Below are 15,028 nucleotides of genomic sequence, written 5' to 3' on the forward strand. Positions count from 1 at the left end.
CCAACATAAAAAAAAATAAAAAAAGTCTAGGAATGGGCACAAAAACTGTCAGAGTTTTTCCTCACATAGCGCACTTGAAATATCTCAATCAAATCATCATTATAAGAATTTATAACACCTCACCCACAGATTCTTTGTCTTGATTGGCCGAGAGCGAGTCACATGTTACTTTCTAATTTTGCTATCTTTCTGTGCACGGCCAAAAGTACTATGCGCATAGCAACCAAAGTACTATACCATTAGCAACCAAAGTACTATTTCCACGGCATGGTATTTGTGTGCAAATGCATGCTGGTGTGCGCGTTGTGCGTAGCGCGTAGTATTCCAAAGAGAGCGCGCCACAGACTTGGGTTCAAACATTTCGTGAAGGGGTAGTTTTTAAGAGAGAAATATATTTTCCACCAATTTTGTATTGAAATTAAAGGTTATTTCAACTGTGTTCAGATTTAAATAATTTAAAACATTAAAATCAAGCAGAATCTGTGGGTGAAGTGTTATAAAACAAATATTGAATGCTTTATCTCGTGGTGAAGTAAAACTAGCCTCCCTCGGTGATCCATGGACCATTCTATTTTCCCTCGGCTTCGCCTCGGGAAAATAGAATGGTCCATGGATCACCTCGGGAGGCTAGTTTTACTACACCACTCGAAGCATTCAATATTTGTATATTATGTAGCAACTTCCCGTGTTTTTGTACAGGTACGCAGCTGCCCCTGTGCGTCAAGGTGCACGACTACAAGAATTTCAAGACGGGAGTGCAGAACACCAACAGCAGGGGCTCCATCAAGAAAATCTGGATGGGGAACGACACGAGCATCGGCTGGCTGGACGAAATTGACGAGGTGGGTGCTCAGAGATAAAGATCTTTGATTAGAAAAGAGCAAAAGAAGGAAAAAGAACAAATGGCTCTTTCTTCAATTTTGCTTATGGATCCTATATCATTATTTTGATCCCCCTGGCTGTAAGCCAGAGGGGGATATTGCGATAGCGTATTCCTTCTGTGTGTCTGTGAGTTTGTTTCTTCATTCAAAAGGGGACGTTGAACAATAGAGGACAATTTGGTCCCCAATTCCTGAAGGTCCCCAATTTACGATCATGTACAAAACACATGGGAGGTCTTCCTGAAAATTGAAAGTACAGACAAAAGAGGAACAATAGGGGGTCCCCGATTGCAGGCAAATACACACTTCGATGCATTTGTTTATGGTGCAAATCGAGGACACACATGCAACATCATCGATGAATTGAGGACATGAACCAAATTGAGGAGGACCTCGATTAGAAAACGTGTACAAAACCAATGAGAGCTGTTGCATAGTATAAACAAAGGAAAAGGGAAGAGGAACAATAGACAATTGTTGAGTTGCACCATAAACAAACCTGCTGGTATGTGTGTGTGTGTTCCATTTTGGTTAGGTTCAATGTAAGTTCAGTCATCAATCTCAACCAAACTTGATATGTGGTTATTGCTCATGGTATCTGGGGCACGTTTTTGCGCTGTGACCGTAAACATGTTTCTGGTTAGCAGCCGTTTTGGCACTTCGGTTACACTGAAATGACGTCATTGTTTCGACCAAAGTTGAACCGAGGTTTCCGGTCGGTTCACTTATGTTTCAAGATGGCGGGAAGGTCAACAAGCTTAGCCGACGACGTTACTTTTTACCATAAATGGGGTTTAAATAGTGGGTTTTTACCTTCAATTGGTACGAAAGTTGATACAGAATATCAGGCCTACCCTTTTTAGAACTTTAGGGAAACGTTATAAAAAAAACCTCCCACTTTTGCTTTGAATGTTATTGTTAATCATGTCCGGTTGCTGCGTGAATTTTTTTGAGTTGTGTGCAGTCACGTAGGCAGTATCATGACGTCATGAACAATTTTCCGGTCAGTCGTTTTCGCGGTGCACAGGAAACATGTTTCAGGTCACGGCTGTGACGTCAGAAACATGTTCCAGTTCAAGGGCAGCCAAAACGTGCTCCTGGTAAAGTGATTAGACTCAGGCAACAGGTCATGACCTCCAGGGTCACTCTACATGCCTTGGTCCTAGGTAGCCCATGATTTATGTCACTTTGTGTCTCTAGTGTCATGAAAGTCATTGTTTTGTAAGTATTAAAAAGGCCCCTTTGTAGCTTCACAGTTTTGGACTGTATAGGTACAGTGGAATTTGTCCTTACTAACTGCCTGTATACAAACTGCCATTATACAAGGGGGATCGCGCAAGTTTTACTTGCAGTATTTTTCTGATTCTGACAGGAAAAGCGTGTGGTGTCGCCTTCCATCATCCAATACCTGAAAGCAATCAAGAACGACAAGGAGATTGAGGGAATGCTGAGTGCAAACGTAAGTCTGAGTTTGAATGTCACATCATTGTAAACTTAATGGTAATATACAACATTTGCTTTTATAACATTTTAAGCTTAGCATGGTGGAGTATCAGTATCGTTTCAGTTTGCTGTAACACCATGTGGCAATATACAAATACAACATAGTTTGTGGGGAAATAGTGAAAACTAATGACCCCGAGGTGTTGGATGATTGGGACTATCGCACAAAACACTGGATTTATTATTATCTTCCAAAATTTCACCCAGTTCTTCCTCGGTTAAAATCACAAAGCAAGCACCACCGCTCACCCTTTGGATGTACGCCCTAATAGACTTGCACAAATTGCTGTCTTCACCAGTGATCTCCATGCGGTATGCACATAAAGTGCATGCGTTGTTGGTTACAAGAAAACACAGTACTCGAACAAATCTAAGGCAGCGACCCAAGTGTGTGATAGTACCTCCCTGGGTTTTGCACGTCACGCGCGTTAAGAAGACGCAGGGAAATAGTAAAAAAAAAAATTCACACGGTTGAGTTGCTGGAATGAACCAATGAAATGCCGTGGCTGCCTGATGAATATCTATGAGGTATATTTATAATATAATTATAATATTTTTAATAATAACTACTATTGCTCAGTTGATTTCTAGTTCTGATAAGAACTTGTCCTGCTTATTATCAACTTTCGCTAAGTAGTTTTATTTCTGATAAGAACAGTCCTGCTTTAAGTTCTAAAAGAACTTGTCCTTGGTCTCAGCGTTTCGACTAGCCTGCTCTAGTCTTCGTCAGGAGACTGACGATGATGACTAGAGCCAGGCTAGTCTTCTGTCATGTCATGTGGAGATTGCAATCAGTTCCCGCAGGCTGGGAAGGTTTGAGGTTATAACTTGTCAAGATTTGGGTAATGATGTACGATGTGTAAATCACTCTTCTCGTTACAGCTTCGTGACTCTGCAGCCGTGTGTGAGCTGGCCGCATGGATAGAGGAGAGGCTCCGATCCGAGACGGTAAATTGAGATATCCCTGACATCTATCTAACCATGTCAGTAGGCACCTCCTGAAATTTGTCAATAGGCAACTCCTTTTTGCCTCGCCTGAAAGAAGTTCAGGAAAGAGACCAAGTAATCACTGTCTGTCCATATGTCCGTCCGTATGTCGTAACGTATGTATGTGGTATTTTGGTTAAAAGTTTCGAAAAATTGGTCTCATTTGAGAAGTTGAAGTCCAATTGCAACCAAACTTGCATCATAGATGCAACATGGCAACCTTCATATGATAAATCAAATTTCAAGTGACGAATACAATTGCTGTGTCATGTAACTGATTGGCGATTAGCCATCTTATCTTTAACTTGTGCTGTGGTGTAGACACAACAGTTTTTTCATGTTCTTCTTGCATGAGTTCACTGGGTATGGCACATTTATTTCAAAACTTTGTTAAAAATTAGTCGTTTACATGCAAGGTTAAGCCGTGGCTGAATTGGTGGCTGTGGCTGTGGATTTTGCCATGGGTGCAGTGCTGTGAATAGCCTTAGCCGTTGACATTGCCCATGTCTGACAGCCTTACTATAATAAGTGTATAGGCATCTGTGCTACCACTCACGCAAGTGTGTATTTGCCTGCAATTAGGGGACCCCATATTGTCCCTCTTTTGTTTGCCACTAACTTTATACGAAGACCTCCCATATGTTTTGTAACCGATCAGAGATTGGGGACCTTTAGGAATTGGGGACCCTATTGTCCTCTTTTGTTCAACGTCCCCTATTGTGAACACCACCATGCACAGTTCCTGCACAAAGGTAATAAAACTTTTTGTCTTTTCTTTCTCACCAAAAACAGAACCCAGGAACAGGGCAGATTGACAAACTGAGCGAGAAATCGGTGGCGGAACGATCCATTGAACTCCGGAAGTAAGTTTCCTCAATTCCCTGTTGATGCCTCTGAAATGCTCGGCCCGTTTTTAACCCATTAATGCTTGCATTTTTGTTATTTTATATTGTATTGATATCCTGATACATCCATGAAACCAGACACAGGGGTGGTTTGGGGCAACGTAGGGGGTAAGATATGTTCAATTATGCAGGCAGGTTTTTGGATGGTACAAGAAAAAAATAGATATTAATCAAACTGTTGAAATACCACAATGCCAACTTAGTAACTGCAGTTTTAAAGGGAATGTACAACATTTGCTTTTGCTGCAATTTTCAGAAGTAAATGGATTTGGAGGATTAGTATGTTATAGCAAATATTGTTACACTGACTTGTTTGAAGTTTTGTGTTCGTCTTTGCTGGAAAAACCAAGAAAAACAATCATGTTCTTGTAGTCTGGTTCCCTGACCCCACTTCAGATGAAAAGGAGCAATTTATAGCTTTTTGGGAATTGTAAGGTCAGAGAATCAGTCTAGCAGGCATGTACCCCTTCACAGGTGTGTAATTAATAACAAAGAAAATGCGGAAGAACTAAATATGAACAATTAGGAGCAGTTTTTGAAAAAAGCGGGTTTTCTCCAATGCTGGTCGGCCGACATCACTCATCACAGCTGCATCTGCGCATCATCGCACAGTAATCTCCATAAAAGGACTTGTTTACGTTTTACTTGCGAGCTGGACACTCCATTATATAGCTAGAGGGTTGTTTCGAAAAACAGAAAGTAACAATTGTTGAACAAAATCGTTAGAAATTTTTAATTTTTGACTTGTTTTGACATTTGGGCTGAAAAGTTTTGAATCTTTTTAGCAAAAAAAGGTATTTATGAATGGGAATTCGCCTCGGGTAATTATCAGCATTCCAGACTCCAACCAGTCTTAAAAATAGTGTTTAACAACTCCCAAACACACATTTATTCCCTTATTGTTTATTTCTGTTGGGTTGTGCTTTGTGTTTGCAGGCAAAAGGTTGGCTTTGAAATGCCCAGCTTCTATCCCATCGTGGGCTTCGGGTACAATGGAGCTGTACCCAGATACAAGTGAGTTTGCCTCGAACTTTTCCCCTGCAAAAGTTTTCACCGGCCGTTGTTATTAACCAGTTCGCGCCGGGACTATTTTGACAAGAACAGAACGAGGCGCGGGATTACTTGTACTCTACCCCAAGCCAGGCGGGTTGAAGCCATCACCCTCGGGCAGCAGACTATTTTCGGCCTCGCTCGCTGCGAACGGATCGCTGATAGATATTGCTGGCCTCGTTCCCTGCGTGTTTATCTGTCATCCGTTTTGAATACCGCAAAACCTTTGCGGGGATACGCGTTATCGGGCGCGAACTGGTTAAAACACTTTGTTCTGATAGCTTTTTGGATTTCAACAGGCGATATCATTCCTTCAGATAGATTGATATTTGTCAACTTAAAATTACTGTTAAAATGTAATGAATTGAAACGGCATTATTAATTTCTTCAAAATTCTGACATATTCAGGGAAAGCGCAAGTATTTGCAAATAAATTGGTGACATTCGGATAAGTTCAGCAAATTGCCTGTTATGTGTAGTTAGCCCTGTGGACATTTGGACTAGTACCCAACCCCTGCTCAAATGGTCAACAAGCTAAATAATTGATTTTGTCGTCATTGACATTACTGTTTCTTTCAAGCTTGATGGTCGAGTGGTAAGACGTCTGCACTAGTAAGCAGGAGGTCGTGGGTTTGAGTCCCACCCGAGTAGTTTGTGAATTGTTTTTTCTCACAAAATGGCTCAGGACAACACTGAACATGTATTGTTTATACTTCAGGGAAGGGCAACACCCAATGTTGAATTTACATCACTCTGACGGAAATTCCATCTAATGAGTTGTTTCTTTCGATTTCTTCACAGCGTCTCTGATAAATCTAACGAGGCCATTACCAACCAGTATCCGTTGGTCGTTGACTCTGGAGGTCAATACTTGTAAGTTACCTTGTTTGTCCCATACGGATAACGCAATGCACAATATGGATATATTATACAATTCATTGGTTGCACCACGAACCGACATATCGCATTTGTTGTGTTTCGAGAAAAAATGATTTAAATTTGGTCATTATTTTGTAGGCTCATTCCATATACTCCCTGTGTAAGAATTCAAGCTGTTTCGTTTTTGCTAGTAAATTATAGATTGAACTTTATTGTATGCAATCCATGTGCATCTGAGTTGCTTAGTTTGTGAGAAATTTAGTTCCAAAGTTATTCGTCACTTCGTGAAACAGATTTTTATTATGTTTATCGTATGTCATACAATGCACGTAATAGTGGCCGTGTGCCAGATACGGAGATACGTCGGTTTGTGAAACGCTAAATTCCATTTTTTCATGTCGACGCTCCTTTATGACGTGATAGCACTATGGAGGCTACCTGTTGTTCTCTGCTGACATTATTACGGTGAAATTACGGCGAAATTGGCAGAGTTGAAAAAAAGCAGACGAACCGTGAACGAAATAAACAACAATGGCGGTCATAGCAGAAACGGGAACATACATCAATACCAGCGTAGCTACAACCTCGTACTTGAGGTCACACTAATATAGTACAACGCGGTGGAAAGACACTTCGCGTACATCGCTCATGCGTTTTTGTGGCATGTCACGTGATCCACTCTCGACCAATAAAAATTCACAATCTACTACCATGGTATAACAATGATGTATATGCAATGCTGATTTTTACCTATCACGCGCCACATGCTGTGCTTAACGCATGACGTTAAGCACTGCAAGCGTAGATTTTCAACTGATGAGATTTTGGAGTCATTTCGAAAGACTGCAACATTTTATCTCGGACGTAGTCAATTCTGACTGTTTCAGAAGCTCAACGTTTTCACGTACTTAAATGCTGTGATTTAAATGTTAATTGTTGTTTTGTTTTGGTTTGGATGCAGAGATGGAACGACGCAAATTGCCAGAACATTCCATTTTGGAACCCCAACCCAGTTCCAGAAGGTCAGTTTTAGTAAGATTCACCCAAAAAAACCACAAAAAACCTTCAAATCTTGTTTTCTGTTTTAACCAGTTTGCGCAGGGATTATTTTGACTTAACCGGACCCAGGCGCGGGATTGTTTTCACGAACGTCATTGCCAGACGGGTTCAGACTGTCATCTGCGGGTAGCACACCCTGATATTTCTGGCCTGGCTCGCTGTGAGCGGGTTGCAGACAGATATTTCTGGCCTCGCTCGTTCATTGTTTATCCATCATCCATTCCGATTACTGCAAAACCTTTTCATGTATACACGTCATCAGACATGAACTGGTTTAAAAATCTCTTTTACTTTCATGGAAACCATCTCTGTACATTTGCTTTGAGTCCGAGATTGGAAATATTCACAATGTTTTATCCATTTATTTATTTTCCTTTGTTTATCAACTTTTAATGGGGTGAATTATTTTTTTCATTTTGGTTTTAGGACGCATATACAAGAATCCTCATGGGCCACATGAACCTGGCCATGACCATCATCCGCTCTGATGTATTTGGTAAGTTTCATCTGAAATTTTGTCTTTAACTCAGACTAGGTTGTCACCGTGCGACTTAATCGCAAAAGGTTTCTCACAATCGTATAATTGAAAGGAAAGAATTTTAAAAAGCTGTTGCAACCCACAGCGCGTCCCAAAATACCCTCAACTTTTTTGCAATGCTCTAGAGTCAGTGCTGAAACATGCACCACCATTTTTGTTATACCAGTTGAAAGCTTGGCATCTTAACTTTATCCCTGGTGAGCATTGATTTGGTATTTAAAAGAATAAAATAATTAAAAGGTGAAAAGAAAATTGGTATCCTCGATGGTGAAATTGGTTTCACACCTATGATTTGTTGTCCTTGTACAAGAAAGCTAACGTTACTTAACCAGTTGGCGCCAGAGGACACGATAACACACATTGACTGTAATACCCAGGCACGGCTGATGGGATAAGATGTCAAGATTGCCTTGATTCGCCCTCGGGTGACATCGAAACACGCTAATCCCTCGTGCCTTTTGTACACACACACAAACTCCGTGAAGTCTGTGGATGCGGACTGCGTGTTGATCTTGAATTGGCCATTGCACACGGAACATTGTTGTACAATTTACGCTCTAGTGCGCACCCCGGAGTATTGAAACATAAGAGGTTTCGGCAACAAAATATCGTACAAAAACTGTTGAAGTTAGTCTTGCGAATCAGTATTTGTGACATTTGGCTGTATACGAGAAGTTGGCTGGAAAATTTTGCCTTTTGCGAAAAGCAACATTTTTGGCAAAAATGATGCCAGTATAGCGTGAATCTCCGACTTCATGAAATGTGGACTCATTGGTAGTTTTACGCATGCGTAAGTACGATGATATTCTATTTTTAGGATCATTGTGGAAGAGTGACCTGTCACGTGTGAGGGATTAACCAATAATAGGGGAAAAAAGGGTCAGATTTTCATAGGAGACGGATTTTCTTATGACGCTGGCGGGAAGTGGTTAAGTAACATCACACAGATCAAAATAGCCTAACAGTCCTGAATCCTCCAATTTCAATATAATTTTGCACACCCCCTAGGGAGTTAGCTTTAACCCTAACCGCCCTGAATCCTTCAAAATCCTCTTTGCCAAGTTGGAGGAATTTGGAGGATTTAGGTTACATGGCAAAAGTGCGTTACTGATTTCGTAGGATGCACTTTGTCAAGGTCTTGGGCCAGACCTTGTGTTGGTTTTGCTCAGCCATGCATAAATAGGCCTGGATTATGCTTGAAATCCTCCATACTGCTCCAGGATGTCACTGGCCAAGCCTCAACATATCGACAGTCACTGCTGCAGGATTTTGCAGGATTCAGGCATTGGTCAACCCTCCACGGACCATATTCAATAAGTAATGTAGGAATTTGCAGGATTGAGGCTACATTTTAGCAAAAAGGCCTAGGGAGTTAGGGTTAATCCAAAAAATATTTAATTACAGGGAGGGACCTGGATGCTATCGCCCGTACCCGTTTGTGGGAGATCGGTCTAGACTATGAGCACGAGACAGGCAGCGGTGTTGGCCATTACCTCAGCATCCACGAGGGACCCACCAGATTCAGGCACGGCTACATCGCCGAGGATCAAGAATTCTTCCCTGGAATGTTCGTCGCTAACGGTGAGTGTTGAATGGCAACAGAATAAAAAGGGTTCGGATGAAAATGCACAGTGATTCATGATTATGACGTAGGACGTGCAGTGGTTCGATTTAATAATGAATGCCGCATGACCTACAAAACCTCCAATCAAATGACAAGGATTTACTTCGGTGTTACTTGTATATAATTCTCTTTAAAGGTACAGTCCATCATTTGTAATTTGTGCATTTTGTTCGTTTGAAGCAACAAACGTGCTCAAAATCTAAAGAAGGGTGCTGAACAACTAACCTGATGAACTTTCAGCGCAGCTTCAGCTGTATATTCCGAGAAAAACAGCATTCTAGCATCTCGATTTCAAATCAAAAGTTGCTGAATCATGTTTTGAATTGGGCCTGAATTCAGCGTCCGAGACATGTTCTCACTGAGCCGATTGCAGCTACGCGATGTCAGGCACTGATCCGACGAATTATAGCAACCACGCCCAATAAAAAAAATGAGCTACTAACGAAAAGGCCTTCTTTCATTGATTTCTTCAAAATGACAGCTTGCCAGAAAGAATCATTTCACCGGGAGTTTAGTCCCATCTTTCAACCACGTATGTTTTTCAACAGTAATTACGTCAGTTACATTTTGGATAGCTGCAAATGATGGACTGTAGCTTTTAATTAACAGTTCAATTTCTCTGTATTTTGACAGGTCCTGGTTACTATCATGTTGATGACGATGATCTGAGAGATCAGTGGGGTCTGCGGATACAAAACATCATGCAGGTCAAGGAGATTAGACTAGAGGTCAGTAAACGGGGAGCCTCTGCAAAAAGGCCGCTTCATAGTTGGTTGAAATGCAAATACATTTCAAGAATATCTTATGCATGGGCGTAGCGAGGGGGGGGGCAAGGGGGGCACTTGCCCCCCCCCCTGAAAAAGCAAAAAAAAAAAAAAGGGAAGAAAAAAAAGAAAAAGAAAAGAAAAGCAAAAGAGGCACGAAGACAAAGTGGTGTAAATTTAATGAGTTGGGGAGGGGGCAAAATGTCCCTGCCCCCCTCTAAAACTGATAAATCGAGAATGTGTTGAGAAATACAAGCATTTTTTGGCCAAAAAAATGTCTTGCCCCCCTCTAGAAAAAATCCTGGCGACGCGCATGATTTGATGTCACATCAGGTTTCCGCGCTGCAAATTCGCAGAAGTTGAACTCAATATAACTCAACTCCTAAAACCAATTTGAAACAAAGTAAAATACTAGCCATGAAAGAAAACTATATATGTGCTACAACTCTAGCTTAGGCCTTCATGTACAACATGACATGGATAATGTAATGTTAGCTGAATTAATAAAAAAGATATAAGCTTTGTAAACAACTGTTAGGAATGGTACGTTTTTAGACGCAGATTTTTGTTCTTCAGTATGCATTGATAAAAGTCGCTGAAGTTTCTTGCCAGATTTCAATGAAACAACCAGGTTGGTACATGGGTTCGAATCCTAACCATGGAAACATGGTGCTTGTGCTCTTGAGCAAGGCACTTTACCATTATTGCTTCGTCCTTCGGATGGGACGTTAAAGAACCCAGTAACACTTATCGCTATAAAGAAGGGGTTTGCCCCGGTGTTTCTGGCAGTGGCTGCAATATGCGCCGCAGCACCTTGTAAACCCTTATAAGTGCTACATAATGGGTCTCATATTTCTCATAGCCTTAATTTACCTGTCTGTAACAATAGATATAATTTTCCAGCGCCTTGAGTACCTAATTGTTGGTAAATGTAGATACGTGTGCTATATAAGACTCCGTTGTTATTATATTATGGTATTAAGATTTCACGCGGTTTACACTTTTCAGCCATGTCCACTTTGTGTGGAATTGAAGCTGTGTCCCTTCCTTCAAAAAGAATAACACTATTCTCCCTTTTCTTTTTCTTTTTAACTGTGAAATCCCTTAAATCATCAAAAATGTAACATTTTGCGGGTCGTCAAAGACACATTTTCGCAAAATTGGGACATAAATGTTAATATGCGCTTGACTGTACAATCCTGACTCCATCAAAATCCATCAAAAAACAATAAACTGGATTGGGTTTTTGAAGATTTGGGAAGATGAAAGTTGAGCAGTAAATGGACAAGTCACCAACTGACTGACTGTCTTAACTAGCCCACCGCCCGATCACTTGCAATATCATGTCATTTTCTTACATTTACTTGTAAATTTGTGGGTTTTTTTTTAACAGAATCGTTTTGAAGACTACACCTTCATGAACTTTGAGATGGTGACCTTGGTGCCCTTTGAACCCCGCATGATCTACTACAGCAAACTCAACCCACGCCAGGTAAGTTCAGAATTTGACAGTCATCAATGGAGTTATTAATGAATGAAAGGTTTGCGGAAACACCATGTGCAAATAATTTCTCAAATAAGAGAATGGTTAGGAAAAGATCGGAGGTATAAACTCGATGTTTTTGTCAGTCTACTCTGACCGTCTTCACTGTGGCGCACCCGGTGGGGGTGGGGGTGGGGGGGGGGGGGCTGGAGCTCCAAAACCGCCTGGAAAATTTTTGAGGATCAAGGGCGGCTAGGGTTAATCCTAACACTCCCAAATCTCTCAAAGTCCATCTCTTGGCATTTAAGAATGTTCTTATCAGTAAACTAAATCACAGCGCTTTTAGTATTATTATTACCCCGATCATTGGGCCAATTAAACATTCCAAATACCATCTCAGCTCGATGCAGCCTGTTAGGCGCAAGCAAGCTCATTCAATCACAATAACCATCTCTGCCCTCACAGGTATCCATTTACTCCTGGGTGGATAGAATCAATGAGTGACAAAGTGCCTTGCTCAAGGGCACACATACCATGACCCCGGGCTGGACTCGAACCCACAACCCACAGCTTTACCCATAGGCCACGAATTCAGTGCCCTGAACACGAGGCCACAGCACTTGAATAAAAGTTGCATTCCTACACAGTGGAGAGCTTTTGAACAGTCAGCCCGGCTTTTTGCCCAAAATTCCTTTGATGTTAGGGTCAAGACTCGCTTTGCAGGATTCGATTGCATTTGATGGTTCCATTAACTCCTTTCAACAGATTGACTGGCTGAACAGCTACAACCTTCGCGTCCGCACGCTGGTGGAGCCCCTCCTGACCACCCAGGCAGCCAAGAAGTGGCTGGAGACCAAGACTAGGAAGATCACGTACGATTACACGGTAACGGGAGGTGCCACCAGCATCACCACGGTGACGAGCGCCATCTTGATTGCGTCATCGGTCATTGTGAGTCACCTGTTACGGCAGTAATTGTTTGTGATTTGTTTTGTGTCAAGTGTTACCATGGCAATTTATTGAGTGTTACCATGGCATTCTGATGCCAGTGTTCACCTAGTTACACTTAGCTTGAGAGGATTGCTTTAGTTTTGTTTTGTTTTTGCAGTTTATTAAGCTTTTGGAGCAGTTTTATTCCTTTGGTAAATTATTTAATCAGATAAACAGAGAAAAAACTATCAGTGGTTGTAGCATTTGCTTTAAAGAATTCCTGTGACAAATATTTGAGGTCAGTAAAAAAATCACTAATATTCACATATAATAGCGATGCTTTTTGCCGTGATTTTATGTTTATTGTTCTCCATTTAAATGCCTGAAGTTTCAAGACATTCTGTTAATAGATTCATTAATTTCATACATCAGAATCTGAGGTTGCAACCTCGTTCGTTTTTTAATGTCACTTTGGTTTATCATACCTGAATTTTAATACAACCGGGTTCAATTGTGAGAGGAAAGGGTTTTTAAATCTTGACATTTTGAAAGTGATAATTCATCTGTATATAATAGTACAAATTTTGATTGGAAATGTTTGTATAATTCAGTGTACATTCCATTTCCAAATGATTATTCCAGCTAAAATATTTTTATAGATATTAACAGACTTTTGTAAATGAAAGCAACTTGATTTTTTCCTTCAATTTTTCAATTTTTTTTATGGGTATGGTAATTGTAAAAAGAAAATAAAATTATGACTTTTATATTCTGCAAGCGAAAATGAAAAATCATGCCTGCCTGAAAATTGTAAATTGATTTGTTTTTCAGTTTTTTGACCTTTTTTTAATTTTTTTTTATGGGTATGTCAATGGTGTTAGTAAAAAGAAATCAAATTCATGACTTTGTATTCTGCCAGCAAAAATGAATAATCATACTTGCCTGAAATTGCTGAAATGATTAAATAAAAATTACATATCTTTGAAATTTGATCAAAATAGTTTTCATAAATTATTATGATACCAAAGAGGAATCATGAAGTTCAAGCTTTCTATCATGTCATTGTCTACTAGTTTAACAAAAATATTTCATTTGATAATTTCTTTCTGTGTTTCCCCCAAATTCCACTGTTATAATTTTATAATGAATTCCACTGTTATAATTCAATAAGTAGTTGGAAAATATCAATACATGTAATCGGTCTATCTCAGCACAAATTAAAGCAAAGTTATTGAAAATTGTATGTATAATTCGAGAACATTACATTTGAACAAAATATTCAATGTATACTTTCCAGAAGATTTTTTAATTGCATTTCGAAGGCTGTGATCTTGTTGTTTCTTTTTTTTTTTTAAAGGAGTAAATTTTCGATTTGTAATTTATTTTCGGATGGGGTAAGTTCTGGAAACAAATAGTGAAAAAAACAATAAGTAATAAGATTATGTATTCATTGTTGCAAGGTATTCATCGAAACTGTCTAAAATTGTTAAATATGATAAAAAATGACTGCAATTATGTAACTGATATGTTTTAATGGCATAATGATTATGAATTGTTTTTGTACCAAAGATGAAAGAAGATGTAGGTTTATTGCTAGCTGAGAGCAAAGTTTGATTTTTCTTCTGCCTTTCTGGGCAGATTTTGCTGTATATATTTGCTATGTGACCAAAATACATGGTGTGGGGTTTTCTTTAACGTGTCTTATTCCATAAAGTAGGCATTAAGTGCGTCAAGTGTCAATGGTGCTAATATAAGATATCTGTACCATAGACTAAAAACAGTCCTTTGATTTTCCAAAATCTCTGTAGCGCAGTTATTCAATGGTGTGTGGTTTTTAAACAGTGCAGTCATTAGCTAGATTCTACATGAAGTACTTTTTAAAAATATTTCAGGAATTAAATCGTGATCTCTTTGTATATATTGAAATGTCTTTTTGTACTGATTTTTAAATTCTGCATACGTATTCCTGTTGTAGTACTGCTTAGAATTTCTACTTATATTTTTAATTGCTGCAATTAGTAATGTAAAAATAACCAGTATCAGTAGATGTACTGTATTCAAAATTAGTTTTGTGGTCCTAAAACAGCAGCTTCTACTGTTAAGCTACCAGCTTTTAATATTAAAGCAGAATTTCGTGAACAATTCTCACCCAACTGTTCCAGTTTCTTCCAAGTTTTTTTTTTTTTTTTTAGAAAGGTCCACATTATTTTTTGAGTTGAGAAGAAATCTTTCTAGCTAGGTTTCTAATTTGCCTTTTTTGGCCGAGGAAAAAAAGTCTGCCACTTTTGTGGGAACATCGGATTATATTTTCACATTTTAAACACCAAAAGGCTAAACGTGACGACATCTTTAGCAATCTTGGAACCCTGCCAAAATATTTATGACCGATTTGGAGAGAATAAAGTGTGATTCAGCTACCAACAAA

The 15,028-nt window shown here is 39.6% G+C and overlaps 1 protein-coding gene across 2 annotated transcripts in view; it reads left to right on the plus strand.

Moving 5' to 3' along the window:
- The window catches only part of LOC119722172 (xaa-Pro aminopeptidase 1-like), a 28,878-nt gene extending 13,850 nt beyond the window's left edge, over positions 1-15,028 (plus strand). For both annotated transcript variants that reach the window (XM_038192217.1, XM_038192218.1), the window contains 12 exons: positions 700-842; positions 2,254-2,340; positions 3,267-3,332; positions 4,164-4,234; positions 5,213-5,290; positions 6,128-6,199; positions 7,167-7,227; positions 7,691-7,760; positions 9,207-9,383; positions 10,060-10,154; positions 11,584-11,682; positions 12,439-15,028. In XM_038192217.1, coding sequence (XP_038048145.1) covers positions 700-842; positions 2,254-2,340; positions 3,267-3,332; positions 4,164-4,234; positions 5,213-5,290; positions 6,128-6,199; positions 7,167-7,227; positions 7,691-7,760; positions 9,207-9,383; positions 10,060-10,154; positions 11,584-11,682; positions 12,439-12,648 — 1,229 coding nt within the window. In that variant the 3' untranslated portion in view covers positions 12,649-15,028. The remainder of the gene's footprint in view (positions 1-699; positions 843-2,253; positions 2,341-3,266; positions 3,333-4,163; positions 4,235-5,212; positions 5,291-6,127; positions 6,200-7,166; positions 7,228-7,690; positions 7,761-9,206; positions 9,384-10,059; positions 10,155-11,583; positions 11,683-12,438) is intronic.

The sequence above is a fragment of the Patiria miniata genome, unplaced genomic scaffold (genome assembly GCF_015706575.1).
Source record: "Patiria miniata isolate m_02_andy unplaced genomic scaffold, ASM1570657v1 HiC_scaffold_14, whole genome shotgun sequence".
NCBI lineage: Eukaryota > Metazoa > Echinodermata > Asteroidea > Valvatida > Asterinidae > Patiria > Patiria miniata.